This window comes from Hypomesus nipponensis, chromosome 13 (genome assembly GCF_054491055.1).
Source record: "Hypomesus nipponensis isolate SF chromosome 13, ASM5449105v1, whole genome shotgun sequence".
NCBI classification, from domain to species: Eukaryota; Metazoa; Chordata; class Actinopteri; order Osmeriformes; family Osmeridae; genus Hypomesus; species Hypomesus nipponensis.
The window spans coordinates 8,102,727-8,120,272 of NC_140373.1; the positions used below are offsets into that span (position 1 = coordinate 8,102,727).

At 43.4% G+C, this 17,546-nt stretch overlaps 1 protein-coding gene across 1 annotated transcript in view; it reads left to right on the top strand.

Moving 5' to 3' along the window:
* The window catches only part of snx29 (sorting nexin 29), a 48,573-nt gene extending 44,933 nt beyond the window's left edge, over positions 1 to 3,640 (top strand). The window contains 1 exon segment of the mRNA XM_084670654.1: positions 1,227 to 3,640. Coding sequence (XP_084526780.1) covers positions 1,227 to 1,356 — 130 coding nt within the window. The 3' untranslated portion in view covers positions 1,357 to 3,640.
* Positions 3,641 to 17,546: the final 13,906 nt, after the last annotated feature.

Below are 17,546 nucleotides of genomic sequence, written 5' to 3' on the forward strand. Positions count from 1 at the left end.
TCTGCTGGTGTCAAGTGGGGTTTGTGGTATTTCATCTGTGAATAGAGACTCCTGGAAAGATAACATGCCGTCCCTGTTGCCTTTTGTTGTGTTGGCTTATGTTGTTATTGGGTTATCTGTGTAGGCTTATGTAACAGCATTCTGTGGGTCACAATGTCAGGGTGACATGTGGTGTGTGTGTGTCTCTCTCTCTTTTACTCGCATGTTTTCCCTTTCACACACATGGACACTCACACATCGGCACCGCTGGCTGGATGGTTCTGTGATGTTGTTCAAAGACATCCTGCAACCTTTCCTACAGCGACAGTGAGGACATGTCTAATCTCACGTTTTAGTTTCACAATAAGTCCTTGCAGCAGAGTCATTAGTATTCTGAATTCATAGGATACCCAAAGAGAAAAAGACCGCATGCAGAGAACACAAACATAACCCTTTTCTTACTTTTTGCTTGCTATTTGCAGTGTTTCTACTTCGGGGGCTTAAACTTATTTTCAACTGTGCTGGCTTTGTTCGATGATGAAGTCAGCATCATTCTTCTGTGTGTGAATGTGTTTCCTCCTTCGGGGCAGTCATGTTTTACTCCCTACTTGTCTAGCCTCAGTGGGGTCACTGTGAATAAACAGTGGATATGCAGTATGGCTTGGTTTGGGGGTTGTCGTCTTGTCAATGTACACATGCTCAACTATAAACAAGGATTCCTCCAGCCCCACCACCCCCCCTTCCTCCCTCCCTCTCCTCCTTCTTCTCTATGACTAGGTATGGTGGAGTACATCTCCATGTACCTTCGCTGATGCAATGTTCTGCTTCTCCAGGGTTCTCTCCGGTCCCCTGCTGTTGCCTAGTGGGTTACCACGGCAGCGGCAGGCTGGCAGCCCAACTAAGTGGCTTCAGATTACATCCATTCACTAGCAGACAGAACTGGCTGCTGACGGGAAATCACTATTATTAGAACCAGTCATTCAGTCAGTGGATTGCTGCCTAGTCCTTCATTATGCGGAGAGAATGCTTGTACTTGTACCAGAGTGTGATAGCTTCGGGACACAACAGAAGAATGAATGAATGAATGAATACAAAAAGAGTCGGCTAAATGAATTCATTAATGAATGACGACAGTATGGTGGTTCTGTACTGTGATTAAGGGGTTCACTGCAGGAGTGGTTTTTATTTAGATGTCCTTTATTGGAACTGAACCCAATGTGTTCTAACTGCTGTGTCCCCCCCCACAGTGACACGCCTCTGGCCAGTGAGGGAGGGGCCAAGACTGCCAGGTCCAAGGCCTCGTCACGTTTCCCCAGACTGGGCCGCGGTCGGAACCAGGAAACTCGTAACCCTGAGCCCCAAAGTGGTGACCTTTAACCTCTCTGCCACAGAACCTCTGACCTCCTACCTGATTAACTGATACCAAGGAGGTGGATCCCTGTGCTCCACATGGATTGGTGCATTGACACAGCATTGAAGGTTGTCATTGGCTAAAACATGGCCGTCTCTCCTGGATTGTCGGAGCCAAGAAGAGGTGTTCTATTGGCCCTCATTGCCTACAGAATGAGCCTATGCTGACAACAGTGGGAGCTTCAACCTGTGACCTGCTATCTTCCTTCAAGAGCTGAGCCCTGGAAACGGAGGGGAGGAGCAAGGCTCGACTCTTCTGGACTCTGCGCTCACCCATGCTCACCCTCAGGCCCTATCTAACACCTGTGGCTGGCTAGTATACAACCAGGCTTCTCTGACTATATCCTGCACGGAAGACGAGGATGAGGAAGATGAATTGTATAAGGATACAGGGGGATTTTCTACCCTGTTCTCTCTTGACCACAACTGAACTTGCTGACCCACATTGATTACTGGATTTCTCCTTTTAAAACCTGTTCCATGGTCATAGTGCCTACAGTGCTTTGTAATTCATTTCCAGTGTAGGGGATAGGTAGAGGGATTGGTTGAGATACCATGTGTTTTTCATGGTCAACAAAGATTAGTTGTTTTGGGTGAATGTCAGCATTTTTGTGCCATTAAGGATTTGAATGTCATTCTTGTTGTCTGGCATTGGTTGCTTGATGATACAATCGTATTTGTATTTTTTTTACTTCTGTTACAGTATGATAATCTGCACAAATAATGTACTCCATTTATCCATAGTCAGTACTTTATTAAAGGCTGTTATAACACAACCGGACTGAAGAGATCCAGCAGTTGCCATGACTGTGAAACATGATGTGACTTAGCATAGATGCAGTCTACAGCAGAGCCATGTGAGGCTCCTTTGATGAAGAATCTTCATTGGCATATTTCTTAAGTCTAGGAGAAGGCTGTAGAATGTTAGAGACTTCAGCTCTCTAAATAGTATGTAATATCAGTCATGCCATATCTTTCAGTTTTTTATTGTTTAATTTAAAAGAACTCTGCTTCGAAGTAGAGAATCAAGGAAAATATTTTATGTCATTTGCCCCTCTTGTCTAGGAAAAAGTATTGAATTTTTTGTTTAAAGATTTTGTTGTTGCTCTTCACCAGCACAAAGGACCCTGAGTCTGTGTGGGTGTCTGGGAAACAGGTTAAAACTGAAGACTATTTACCACAGTGGGTGAATGTTTCAATGATTACAAACTTCTTGTACAGAGGGTATCATAACAGTTGAGATACTGGTATATCTTTTCTAATATGGACCCTCATGCACAGACATTACCCTAGAGTATCCAGAGAGGACAATTAATTCCACGTGTGTGTATGTAAAACTCTTTTGAAGGTCTGCTCAGACATTATTATCACCACCATATCGCTTTCTGTTAAAGAAAGTGAAAACGGGAAGCAAACTGTATACTGTGGTGTTGTACACTGTAAACTTTGTCTGATAACACGTAGAATTGATTCTCCAAAATGTGTTATATAATGATTTGCACAGACTCAACCAGTTGTTAACAGTTTTGGGGTAACAGTATTTATATGATATTTGATAGGGATTTGTATAATGCCTAAATTCCCTTGTCAGATGATGTTAAACCTAAGGAGAATGATTCTATTGGAAGCTCAGGTTTCCACCCCAGGTCAGCTTCCAGTCAGCTGTCCTATCAAATCAAATGAAACCCTGAGAAGTAAAATTAGTAGAAGATTGACAACAAATGTGAAATATGCTCTTTATCAAATACCACTCAATGAGCAGATGACACAATAATTCAACATTAAACACACAACTTTTTATTCATCCTGACAAATGGCTTAGCGGTTGCAAATTGCAAAAGAAATAGAGTTCACAAAACATGAAATTAGAGCAGTGATGCATCTGAACCGTTTTAATTAAACAAGGCTGATCTCACAGTCCTGCTCACCCCATGCATTGTGAGTTCAACACAACGCCACATCTCACCCTCTCTTGCAGTCGATCCATCTGTTGCCACAGAATCACATTCTGGAGGTACAGCAGTGGTTTGCCATAAGTCAGCAGCGCAATCTTTACCATGTTGCTGTAAACTCAGACTTCCACTCATCCAAAGCTGCCACTTCCTAGGTCCCCCTCTGTAGACCCAAATACATGGATACCAATACTTGTATGGTTTTAGGTATTTGAGAGTATTTGAGTTGTTTTGCCTTAGCTCAGTTATGAGACTGAGGAATAAAGGACCACATGTATTCTGTACATAGATTTTGAAAATGAGTCTGTGTCTGTTTAGTAAGGCTGAAGTGTGTGTGACGGTGAGAGGAGAGAGAGAGAGGGAGAGGGAGGGGGAGGGCAGAGGGAGAGGGAGAAAGGTGGAGTCAAACTTAAGATGTCTATGGATTCAAACTCACACAGTCTGTTGCTTCTGCCCCCGTGTTCCATCCGAGTGCCTGTTTAACATTCAGTCCAGTGCTCATAACCACCTCTCTACCTAACTGTTTTACAAACACACTCCTGTAATATCCTGGGCTGTGTGTGTGTGTGTGTGTGTGTGTGTGTGTGTGTGTGTGTGTGAGTACGTGCACGTACACTTGTTTGCTACTGACTGGAAAATTGCCCATTGAAACAGCCCATGTCAAGATGTTGTTGATTGCTCTCCGGGATGGTAGAATCAAAACATACAGAAACACATCACATTCACAGTCTAGTCACCACACACACCGTTATACAGCCATGGAGCCATCATGCCAGGTGTGTTCTGGTGCATTACTCTCTCCACAGTCATGCAGTCATCCATAGACAGGGATATCCTTTAGTCTGGGTGCTATGCATTTTAATGGAAGACTTTCTTTATTTCCGTAAAGGTGGTACATATCAAGTATGAACTGTAAGCCTCGGCTCCAAACATGAATATCAAGGCAGGTTTCTCTGAGGAGCTTCTCTGACCCCCCGTCCTCACCCACCCCTGTCAACGTGGTGGATGAATTATGGATCGTCCCTTTGAGATAAGAAGGTATTTCTCTGGGCTCCCAGGGTATCTCCAGTCTGCCTGTGATAACCATGCCTTGTTTGAGAGGAGCGTCAAGGACTTGTGACCTCACTGACACGAGGGTGCAGCTATACACCATCTGCCTGTTTGGCCAGTTTCTGCTTGGCTTATTTTTCAGACAAATCATGTGTCTTTTAGTTAGCATTTTAAATGTCTGAAAATAGTATTGCCAGGTAACTGGGGTAGCAGAGGGTAAAACATTGTAGTGACTTAGATTAACTAATAGTATTAACAAGGTAAGCCTCAAGCATGCAACTTATCTGTAGCCTCATCTTGATCAATAGTATATAATTAATTTGAATTAAGTATTGTATCATGCTAGCAGGCTACAGATAAGGCCTGTGCAGGATGCAAATATACTGTAGCTGTACCCATGACAGAGCTACCCTGTTGGCCATTGTCATTGGACAACCAAGCAACCATTGGACCAAACTTTTCGGTACTGATATAAGGGTTTAGTCCACCAAGCAGATATTCTGCTTGAATTTTGGTTGATTTTGAGTATGGCCGTCATTGCTCCCAACCTCACAGAAATTGCTGGTATAATTTCACTGTATTAGTCTAGAGAGCAATGCATGCTTCAACAGAGGGAGGAAGCGAGGGAGGGGTGGCGGTGAGAAACATGGACTTTGATTAATTGACATGTTGTTCCTGTTGCAAATCTCCTCGGGTCCTTGGACTGACTGCCTCCTATTAGAATACATTAGACTATCAAACAGGGCACCTCTCATGAATGTGAAAGAAGGTGAAGAGTATGTCTTTGGCCATGTGTGTGTGTGTGTGTGTGTGTGTGTGCGTTTGGCCATGTGTGTGTGTGCGTTTGGCCATGTGTGTGGGTGTGGCTGCATGGATTCTCGCCTCCTACAGAGCTTCCTACTGCATGGAGATTCATCAACCAACTTATGTGGATTCCTCATCCTCCAACACATTTAACTCTGTCTGATATATTTCACACCCAATTTTAAACGCCAGTGCAAGCTTCCCCTTGTTCTGTTGTGTGTTTGTGTGTGTGTGTATACATATATATACATACATATATCTGTATGTGTGCTTGCACCCCACAGTATAGAGGGATAAATCTCTTGTCACCTCTCAGCAGTTTTGCTCATGGCGTCGACTGCTATTTCAGAAAGTGCAACATCACACCATGTCTCAGCCTATCACTGCTGCACAACTAAACCTGAGAACCCTCTTATCTGCAACCGTGAGAATGCATAATGTCACTGTTCTACTTCTTCTGGATCTGGATCTCCACCTGCTCCACATCAGGACCTGACCAGTGAGGTGAACTTTCAAGAACTTTGCTCAGGGTCAGTAAAGTTGCTTGGCCTAATTGTGTTGAAGCCTGGTCTGCCCAGTGTCTGGCCACCCACTTAGGAGTGTCAGTGGAGTGTGTCAGTGTACCAGTGGGTAAGAGGGTGGAGGCGTGTCCCCACACACCCCCATTGTCAGCTCCTCTGCTTACATAAGCACCTCTTTCTGTGAACCCAGGGGGTCCCTGAAAACCGCAGGACTCCCAGCAGTGCTCTTGTTCTACTGTAATCCCTCTCTTCCTCTCAGTCCTCCGTTTTCGTGCTTCTGGATGTGTTGTTCCCACATTTCCCCTCTCTCTCTCTCTCTCTCTCTCTCTCTCTCTCTCTCTCTCTCTCGTGTGAATGTGTTCTTGATACTGTAGCAAGTAAGTTCGGCAAATGTACACAGATCTGTTATTCTTATTTCGCAAAGATGTGACTGATGTTCCATTGTATCTGGCTTTGTACAATTCTCTCTCTCTCTCTCTCTCTCTTTCTCTCTCTCTCTCTCTCTCTCTCTCTCTCTCTCTCTCTCTCTCTCTCAGGTTGCCTCGGTGAGTGTGTGTGAAATGGTCTTCCTCTGTAGATAATGGCAATAATACGGGGGGACTCTCCCTTAGTCTGGGCTTGGGTAGCTTTTATTCTTGAGGCCTGCCTGTCTACCTTCCTGTGTCTGCCTGCCTTTCTGCCTGTCTGTCTTCCTGTGTGTCTGCCTACCTGCCTGTCTACCTTCCTGTGTCTGCCTGCCTTTCTGCCTGTCTGTCTTCCTGTGTGTCTGCCTGTCTGTGTGTCTGCCTGCCTTTCTGTCTGCCTTCCTGCCTGTCTGTGTGTCCTGGGGGAATATTTTGTGTTGACTCTGTATTTACGGAGCTTTTAACTCAATATACAAGCCAGATCCCCACAGTAACCAGGGCTTTCATTCCAGTGCACATCACCATGGCAACATAGGTGTTCCTTTTTCGGTCTTTCTTTGCTTTACAAAAAATAATTTTAAGACAGAACCAAGAATTCTGTTTGAAATGCCATCAAACAGAGACATTTCCCAAAATACAAACAATCCTTTTAGACACACAGCGGACACACAAACACACACACAAACACACACACACACACACACACAAGCCTGACCTTGTTAGAAGTACTGTGTCTATGGAAATTAGAACAAGAGAGTCAGACCTGTGTGCGACATACAGTATACCATCACCCTGTCCTGAATACCTATGGGATTATCTAGTCTAGGACAGGGCTTCCCCCTGGGAGCAGATATATGACACCACTAGTCCCCAGAGGGTCTTGGGAACACACACACACACACACTACACACAAACAGACACTCATGCTATATTAAAAATCCACATGACTGAGCCAGAACCATTTAACACCTTGAGGAACATCATGGTCTCCTGTGTACAAAGGTTTTATATATATATATATGCCCCTGCTATGTAATCCGTTTTCAACGGGATGACCTTTCAGACCCCAGCAGACAAATTATTTGTGCCCCCCATGTCAAAGTCACCTTTTTTTAACTGTCTGTGTGTGTGTGCAAAAGTAATTTGAAGATTGGGGTTCAACAGAGTCAACAGCAATGGCAGAAGTAATGCATCTGTTCCATGTTAAATGAGTAGTTTCACAGCTGTGCATGCATGTGTGAACTGTGTGTATAGGGGTGTCTGTTTGTGTGTGTGTGTGGACTGGGAGCAGTATGTAGTGTGTGTGTGTGTGTACTGTCCATGGTGTTGTATCCCCATGTGCAGGTACAACTCTCTTCTGGCCTGCATCTGGAGCCTACACAACCACACAGGGGCCCCCATGGAGGCCCAGTTTCACCCTGACTGCACACATTCAGGGTCCCCCTGTACAACTGCAGACAAGGCCTCTCACTGCAGAAACCCTGCTGTATATGTTTCCATTCAGTGGAAGGGTCACAGGACTGAAATGAAAATGCAAAGTATTATGCTTGCGGAATATATCCTACTGGTAGCACAGTGGACTGTGGGCAATCTGGATTTGTAGGATAGATTGCTGTTTCCTTTCCTGTGAAATGTGTGTTTGCAGGAGGGGAGGGGGGTGACAGTGAGCTGTGGTATATTGATGGTGGTTGTTAGTGCAGCAGTTATAGTAGTAACATTTGGTTCAACTGTACCAGTATAGAGTTTGTGCTGATGTTATCGAACTGTGAGGGAGACAAGGGTCTCGATAAACACCCATACTACCCTTCCCTTTCTATAGCACCCAAGATTGTTACTATGGTGCACTGCTCTCACGCTCTGAAGAGCACACTAAAGAGCACTTGATAAACCCTTCAATCAAAGCGCAATACAATGTCCTATAGATACGTTTGGAACCATAGCACTCGTCCAGACTGCTGCAGCATACTCTTGGTGTGACTGTGAGGGCCTTTATTGTGGGCTCTTTGCCTGAAACCTGGAGAATCCTCCAGCTCCATTCACACCCCTGTGCTCTGAAGTAGCCGCGCTAATCAGCTCCGCGTCCCGATTAATTAGCGATTTGTCCAGATGAGGGGAGTTTTTGTGAGGTGTGGGGATAAAGCCGACAAATCGTCTGCTCTAATTAAGAGAATTTAATTTCTCACAGGCTCTCACAGCCAGCTAGACCTTGATGATGACGCTTGTTTGGGGGGTGGAGGGGGCATGGACAATATCCCTCTGGGTGTTATGGGGAGTGTAAAGGAATGATGTGTTAAAGACATGGGGGTGTGAGATCTCGCCGAAGCCTATCTCTTCAGCAATGTGTTTTACTGTCGAGTTTAACGGTTGCATAAAGCTTAAGTCCAAAAGTTGAGAACTTTTGCCATGAGTGCTTCGGTGCTTTTATTGGGTTTGGAAAAAATGAAGTAAAAGCACGTCAACTTCCGTCAGTGCAGCTGTATAGAAGACGCGCATAAAACATACTTATCCTGCTGCGTGCAGTTCAGAATCATGAAATCTGCAGGGACATATGACATGCAATCCTACTATACAAAACAATCCCACATCATACACAGGGACACACACAAGACAAATATATTCACTAGAGACTAAAAGAATCATTGATCACAGAGCTTCCTCTGAGAGGCCGCTGGTCATGACTTTGTGTAGTTATCCTGTCATTATGGTGGAGGTATGATCATGTGGAGTGTCCCTGCTGCAGGAACATGGAGGCTAATGCTTCCTCTGGCTAATAGCTCTTTCATTATCTCTCATTATCTCCTGTCTAGAGACAAATGGATTCAATAAGCTGCCCTGCTCTTTCTGTCTGTCAGCATGCTGCCTGTCTGTATCATGCATCTGCATGCTAGCCCATCCTGCCTGTCTGTCTGCCCTGTCTATTTGACTTAAAGCTTTCCCTCTCTCTGTAGAGTTGAATATGATCTTTGTTACTTCCAAGAAATATGAATATAAATGTATTTATACTGCAAATATGATGTGTGAATTGTGTGTTTTCTATGTTTCTAGTGGAATGTAGAGAGGGATGTATTTATGGAAACAATCAAACCAAATGACAATCTTATCATCTCTTTGAGACTGTGATAGATGTGTTTGTACTGCATGTGTATGTATGTGTGCATTTTTATGTCTGTTCATGTGTACATGTCTACAGCCCCTCTGTCATTATTGTGTGCATTTGTACTTTTGTGTGTGTTTGTGCTTTTGTGTGTGTGTGTTAATTAAGGCACAAACATGTGCATCTGTATCTGTGACACACATCGGTAGTGCAGGCTGCTGTAACCATAATAGAGTCTACATTTCCAATTTCCCAGCCTGCCCCTGCTTCTAACGCGGGGTCAAGCCTCAGACGCTAATTTGTTTGCCTGCCTAACTCGACACTTGACGGTACACAAAGAGTGAGCCTGCAAGTGATGAGGCTTGAGGTGGCTAGGAAGGGAGGATGGATGGGAGAGTGACCACTCCAGATAGTCACACGCACACCCCGGCCTTTCACACACTGAGTTTGAATGTGTCATTTGGGCAGGAAGGGACAGAGGATTTGGTGGGATGTGTGGAAGAAATTGCGATTTCCTGTGTGCTTACATTATTCACTAATCAATAGAACTAGTCATTGGATACTATTTAGTATGTTCTCATGTATACGCTTGCTATTAATACGAGTAGATTGTGTCTATATGTCAGGGTTAATAGATGTTCGGGATCAGGAGAAAGTACTGGCTAAACGTCCTTTGTCATGCCTACAAGGAGAGCGCCAACTAAGAACTCTCTAGTCTGAGAGTTGTCATGTGTTGGGAGCTGTGAATCTCTTTCTCTGAGACTGTTGTAACGTAATTACTGCCTGACTGTCACTATCTATGTTTACATTCTTGTGCCCTATAAAAGATGGTCCTCTGGCCTTCAGAGCCGAGAGAGACTGATTGAGAAGCCTGGTATTGTGTTGTCATTTATTGCCAGGGGTCTGGTTGATAAATACTTATTAAAATCCAGAACTCAACTGAACTTAGTCACTCCGTTTATGAAGAGCAAACTAAACACTTTCTTCGTCAGATGTGGTCTGGGTAGAGTACTAGTGTTTGGAGGTCCCTCTCCATCCAGATTCATTGGTTGAGTAGAATGTGTTGGCTGTGGAATGAGTGAGACACGCGGAGCTGCATATTAAACATGTGCTATACAAATCCACTGATGAAAAACAACTCATGCTTTTAAATACTCACAGGCAATACTAACATCTTCTAAATCGAATAAAGTTATTCATGACATCTTGAAAACTCAGAAGTACTTCTGAATCTGGTATTCTTGCTATCTGCATAAATCCATGAAAAACTATCTTCAGAAACACCCCTTTGCTCTCTTGAAAAAAATACACTGCACCTTTTGATGGCCTAGTTGCCACAGCAACCATGATGTCCGGTCAGCGAAACTTGTTACATTTTGCTCGGCTCACAACAAAGCCTGAATCGTGCTTGTGAGAGTAACACAACAGCAGATGCCGTAAAATAATCAGTCAGTCCTTTAGCAGCCTTATGTAGGACAACTTCAAGTGCATTCAAGTGAGTAGGTAAACACTGGTGGCAGAAGTGGAAAAAAGGCGTCTGTTGGCAAAAACTCAGGGTTGGTGTATTACAGTGGACAAATGACTGCAGGTATGAGATTTTATAGTATGACATGATTGTATGAAAAATAACAGTAATACAGGATAGGTCTTACTCTTTCATTTTCACTACTTCTATCATTTTCTTCTTCCTATTTTTCTTTCTCCCGCTACATCATTCTTCCTTCTATCTTGCACCTCTCAGTTTTGCCAGCATGTTCACACAACCTGGTCAGCAGTTCAGAGTCAAATAACATCCCACTGACATATTGATGACTGTTAAATGAAAACCCCGAGACACTTTCCTGGCATGACATGGCTGGGAATGATGAAGCAGTTGCAGTCTGCAAGCTTACATACCCTACCTGTCACCTTCCTTTCTGTCTCCTTGTCACCTCTCCACCCCCCACCCCTTCTGTGTCTGACAATCACATACATCGTCTGTATGTGTTGTTGATGAGGAAACCTGTCTATCTGCTAAGAGATCACACTGTAGATCAATGCTGGACTGAGATCCTCCCCAACAGCACACACATACATACAATGTAAATACACACACTGACAGATTCATCTGTCTGTCTGTGTTGCCAATCCATCATTCAGTCTGATCCAGCCCTTCCAGTCTCCTGCCCCCTCTCTCTACTACCTTAGTTAGCCCTGCTCCAATGACACGACAAACACACTCAGCATAGGAGGAGGAAAGAGAGGAGGAAAGAGAGGAGGAAAGAGAGGAGGAAAGAGAGGAGGAAAGAGAGGAGGATAGAGAGGAGGAAAGAGAGGAGGAAAGAGAGGAGGATAGAGAGGAGGATAGAGAGGAGGATAGAGAGGAGGAAAGAGAGGAGGAAAGAGAGGAGGATAGAGAGGAGGATAGAGAGGAGGATAGAGAGGGAGGATAGAGAGGAGGAAAAGCTGGTGGGGATGGCACTGTAAGTACTTAGTTTAAGAAGCTCTTTTCTCCTTCCCTACCCTCTTCTCCATCTCCACTCCACTCTTGTTTTCACCAAAATCTATTTCCCAAGAGAATCACACACACCTGGGGCTCAGAAATACAGGAGACTTTCAAAATGCTTTCCAGGAGTATCTGGAAGTGTCTCGATTTTTTTGTCTGTTTATAAATAATTGATAAGTTGAGCTGGTGCAGCTGTAGAACTTTTGGGGCTTCTTCCTGGCACTGTATTTTCCTCTGCAGGCTGCGGTAGTGTTCTGCTTGGCTACTCCATTAGAAGGTCTGTAGATATTAAAATGATGAATATGTCCTCCTCACCAAACCACCATTTATCTAGACTTTTCTTTTTCAGCTCTCTTGCTCGCTTTCTCTCTGTCGCTTTCTCTCCATCCCTTTGGCTCTCTTCACAGTCATGAAATGTCCTGTTCAGGATGGTGCTCTATGGTGTTCTACCTCTGCATCTGATGGAGGCATGGTGTGTGTGTTTGTGTTTGTGTATGTGCATGCATATACTGTATATTCTGTATATTTATATACATATTTAGCTATATATACAGTATATATAAGTGTGTGTGTGGGTGAGGGGAGGGGCTGGTTTTCACCGTAAGAGAGAAAGAAGCGAGAGTGGGTGTGTTAGAGAGGAGAGAGATGTGTGCGTAAGTGTGTGCTTGAAAGTGTGAGTGTTTGCATATATGTGAGTACAACTTTGAGAGTGCAGAGGGGGAAAGAGCCCTGGCAGTTTGAATGGTAGTCCCCCCAGCTGCCTTCTCCACACCATTCACAGCCTGATCCATTTTCCTCAGTGAACAATAGCCAGCCCGGTTTCTTCATTTCACAGCTGGTCTACTGCTTCCACAGCAGGAACACCACAGCAGCCAACTCCCCTCACGGCCCTGAAGTCACTCTGCATCTCACACTCAGTAGAGACAGACAGAGAGAACCAAACCTTGCTACTCTGCATTTTCTCCAAAAAGCGATAATCCAATCATTTCTGGTTAGACCCAGAGCTCAGCAGACACCTTGATCAAATAATATCCCAAGGACAACATGGAAATGTAGCTATTAATATGTATGACAAATAAATGGGTGTATTTGTTAGTATAATGAGAGTTCCCTGTCATTTGGGATAACTTTAGCTGGCAAAAGAAGATTTCAATATACAAAGGCCATCATTTTACATTAATTCAAACAGTCTGTGTAGTATATTAGGTAGGCTCGTACTGACTAGCGATATGCTAATAGCAGCATTTGAATGTACTTTTGAAATGATGTCAGGGGCGGTCTTAAAATCAAAGGAAAACATGTCCCTGACCTACCACACTGTCTGGCAGCTGTTCAACGATAGGTCCGCTTGAGTTTCTTAATTGGACACCGGTTGATGTCCTAATTGGATGTCTACATCGCCCTTGTAACAAAAAGTACCGGAACTCTGACCAAGTCCCTTGCTGATGCCACCATAGCAGATAATCAACAACAGAGAAGGGGGGGGGGGGGGTGCAACAACTCGTATGTGGTAATTCAACAACATAAAATCTCGCCACGCTTTAGCAAATGAAAACAAAGCAGTCTTGGCATATTCGAGCAACCACACACGCAAGTACTTAATGATCCACATTTAAAAAAAACTGAGATTTATGAAAGGATCTGAAAAGGCCATTAGCTGTGGCTTTGATTTATTTATCATAGGCGCAGCAGCACAATAAATATGGAAATAGCTCGTGCCCTTTCTGGATTGGAGCGCTGGGTTTTGTAACACACCATCAGAGCAGAATCCGATTATTATGTGTGTAGAAGTTATCGATACAGTTATCCTTTACTGCTTGTCTAGGTCATATGATGATGATGGCGGTTTGACGAACATAAACATAATATGGGAGGAGGCATGCTGGCTGTCATTCACCTCTTAGCATCAGTGCATTATGTATGCCTTTGGAGCCAGTGAATTGATAATGATGTTATCCTCTGTCCGATCACCCAGATAGGATTCATGAATCCTGCAGGACCTGAGTTGAAGGTAAAAGGTAAAATATGTTCATACATTCATTGGATTATTTTATCGATAGTTAGAAGATAAATAGATAGACACATAGAAACGTAGACTTTAGACCACTCAAACAAATTATTCTATTATTCTTTTGTCAAATATGCTCACTCACAGCAGATTATAGTTTATTATAGCATTGTAAATTCTTTAGAGAGTTTTGGAATTTTGGATATCCATGCATATAAATTAAAACCTGAAGAAAATTGTTAAACTTTGTTTGGATTGATTTTCCTTCCCATTCTACTACTTTGCTTCAGCACCATGGACAGCTCAATGTGTCTGGCGTCAAGGTCTTCTTCTTGGTACTAAACTAGAAGTCTGTGTAACGGGCTTCAAATCTAGAAAATATAATTTAAGTAAACCTACTTCTAATCAGTTATGATTTAAAACCCTTTTTACAAGGATAGATCTATTTTCAAAATGAATTGTGCAAATCAACCCACAGCAGATGATGCAACTTCAGAGCGTCCATGAGGGACATTGTCATTCCAGGCAAATGTTGACATTCACTGTCACCAATCACTATGTTCACACACTAATGCTGGCTGTCAAGCTTAGCTCAGTTTCTTTTTTCCAAGTCTTTGATACCACAATAGATGTAAAGTTTGAAAGGTAGGTTTTTATTCATAATAGGATGGAAGTCAGCGAGATGATGATGACATTTTTCACACAGGTTGAGTGATGATTAAAACTTGCGGTTCAAAGCAGCAAACTTTCTAAGAAAGCTCATGTGACTTTGAGAAATGTCTCTCTCTCTCTCTCTCTCTCTCTCTCTCTCTCTCTCTCTCTCTCTCTCTCTCTCACACACCAGTGAGATGTAAATCAATGTGGGAAAAGGTGCTGTGAAAAGCTGTGGCTAACAAGGAAATGTGAAAGATTCCATCTGCCTGAAACTCACAGGTCCCTTCTAGGAGGTGGAACAGTATGGGAGCTCCCTGGTAGCTCACTGCTGGTAAGAGCTCATACTAATAAGGCTAACACAAGGGCCTTGGTTTGAATCCGACTGAGGCCCTTTCCTGTAAAAAAAGCCCCCAAAATATAGAAATAAAAGTACAATATCTGCCTGAAGTTATGTGTATCTTTGTGTCTGGCGGTTGTATATAAAACAAACTACAGAGAGTTTCAATTCACGTAGTCCTTTAATAAATGTGTCTAGGATTGAGCTAGTAAATTCACGTAAATTCACGTTGAGCTAACAAATTCACATAAGAAATGATTCACATCCCGCAAGATATTCCAGACATTCAGCAGAAACATCCACCGCTGAAGATCACAACACAATACAACCCAATAATTGTCACAAACTGCACAGGCATCACTGAGACCGGAGTTAACCAAACATACGCGTGATGCAACCACGTGCAAGCAGACAGCTGGTATGGGTATGTATGGTATGTTACTGTCAGTCTCCTGGTTCACTCTGCGGTACAGCAAGTCCCCCGGTGGGTAAGCAGACTTCAATCATTGGACTCCATTAAGGCTGGGGGCTTTGATCAGTCACAGCTGACATCGCTCTCCACTGAGGTCATCTGCATGGTAAAGAATATATGATGACTGAGTTCAATTATACAGGAGGAAACTTTTTTCTTTGCAATCTCATTAGTAGTAAACTTCAATGTCTTTAATTACCGAGGCAATGCTACAGTATAGTACACTAGAGGTACTACATGCTGTACTGTGGACACTTCAATACTTCCGTAGTGTATGAACACTCAATAGGTAACTTTCAAGTTCTTGAAAAAACGATTGATTGACATTGATTGAGGTTGTATGTGTGTATATGTGTGTCCTGGAGCCTAAATTACCATTTTAGGTGTGTGTGATTGGCTATCCTCAATACTGTATACATATTCTGTATCCCAAGGTGCTTTATGGCTGCCAGGGGGGGTGGACAAATAAAAGACTTGGTCCCTTTATGCGCTTTAAATAAACGTATCTGTTTATACATACTGTAGCTGATGCGGATAAATGGGAATGGTATGACTTGCAGCGCAGCATGAACAAGACACTCATTTCCCCAACCTATCTCTGTCTCTCACTCAATTACAGGTATTGTTTGCGTTTGCTTTTGGTTGGCTATTGCATTTCCCCCATAGGCAAAGCAACTTGAGCAGAAAGACAAACAGTGCTTTTTCCTGGTGATTTCTGCCTGTTGAATAACTGTGACTCATTTACAGCATATGAATGGTTTATGTTTGGCCTCAAGGGACTCTTTACTCAATATTCAAACATAAGAGTCCTTAAGATATGATGTAAGCCCAGTGGTTTCATGCTCCGCTCTCCATCATTCTGTTATTTGTGCCACGTTAACCCAACAACCCTTATAAGTACCACACTGGTCGTCCAGCATCCAGACTTAACGCACACAGCACAACTGCTCACAAATACTTACCACAGACAGGCACGTGCCCAGCTGTGTGCGGACAGCGTGTCTAATGCAATCCAAGTACGTCCTGTACCTTCCAGTGCCTTCTCCAGATGACAACTCGTGATCAGATTCATCTGAGTGAGTTTAACCCTGTTGGATGCACACATATAGCAACATCTGGGTTCACGTTATGTAACGTTGATATGTACAGCGCTGGCTAGCTGGGCTTCTGTGTCTGTATTTAATGCTCCAGGACGGCCGTTTGGTCCCTGTGGACCATGATGTTCGCGCGCCGCTGTGGATTGACACTACTGGCACAATTACACACAGAATTTATATCACCCTGCTGAGATTCCCCGTGTGTGCGTGTGTGTGTGTGTGTGTGTGTGCACTGGCATGAATGCTTCCAAGAATGTGTGTGTAATGCACATTTTAACAGTAAAAACTGGAGATAATCCTCCTCCTGTTAACCACTCCTTTGTCGTTTGGGATAAAAAAGTAATTTACCCTCCCAGACGGACAGCCATACAGGAACGATGTGGATTGATTTTATACCGAGCAGACGGCCATTCAGACGACCTTTTGTTACACACATCTACCAGCTCGGTTGTTTATGAGCTAGTCTCACAAGCCTCATATCTACTTTATAGTCACATAGATCTCACACACGTGTGAGTGATGAGTCATTTGCAAACTTTATCCGTGGCATCAGTGATGAAGTGCTCTGGTGAGAAAGTGTTAAAACGTTATTGTGTGTGTGTGTGACCTATGTGCTGGTAAATTTATGTTCCAATGTGTAATAGCCTACATGACTGGAGTATTTTGGTCAGAGTACGACTGACATAGTTGTGTGCCACTATGCATAAAATACTTGAGAGGATTCATCAATGTAGTTGTTGTTTTCACAGTCCCGAGCCAAACTGCTTGTAATTCGTTAATTTGTTTAAGAACCAGTGTACTGAAAAATAAAATAATCATCTGTCACTTTGTAGCTACAACAGTTACGATGCAGAGCCGGAACGCTCGAGAAGATTTACGGCCAGTTATAGAGAAACAGCATGTAAAGTGCATAAAGAGCTGGAATATTGCCACTAATAACGAAAGGCGTAATCTTGTCCTTATTAGCCACCATGTGTTAGACGGAAACTGTGTGGAAAGAAGCGCGATAATCCTCTATTTTACTCCTTCTGAGTGATGTCGGCATAATTTGGCAGAGCTACATCATGAATCTGTGACGAGCTGCAGATTACACCGGCTGAGTGTGATCAAACTGAGGGCAGGCATCGCAACTGGAGAGTTGTGTTAACACTATATAAAAATGTTCATTAGGTTTTTTTAATCAGTCAATCAATCGACACAGTTTGGGTGAACTGCTGTCCGTGACATATCCGTCGGACAATATTTCTCCTAAACTCTGAACTAGGCACTGACCTGAGGC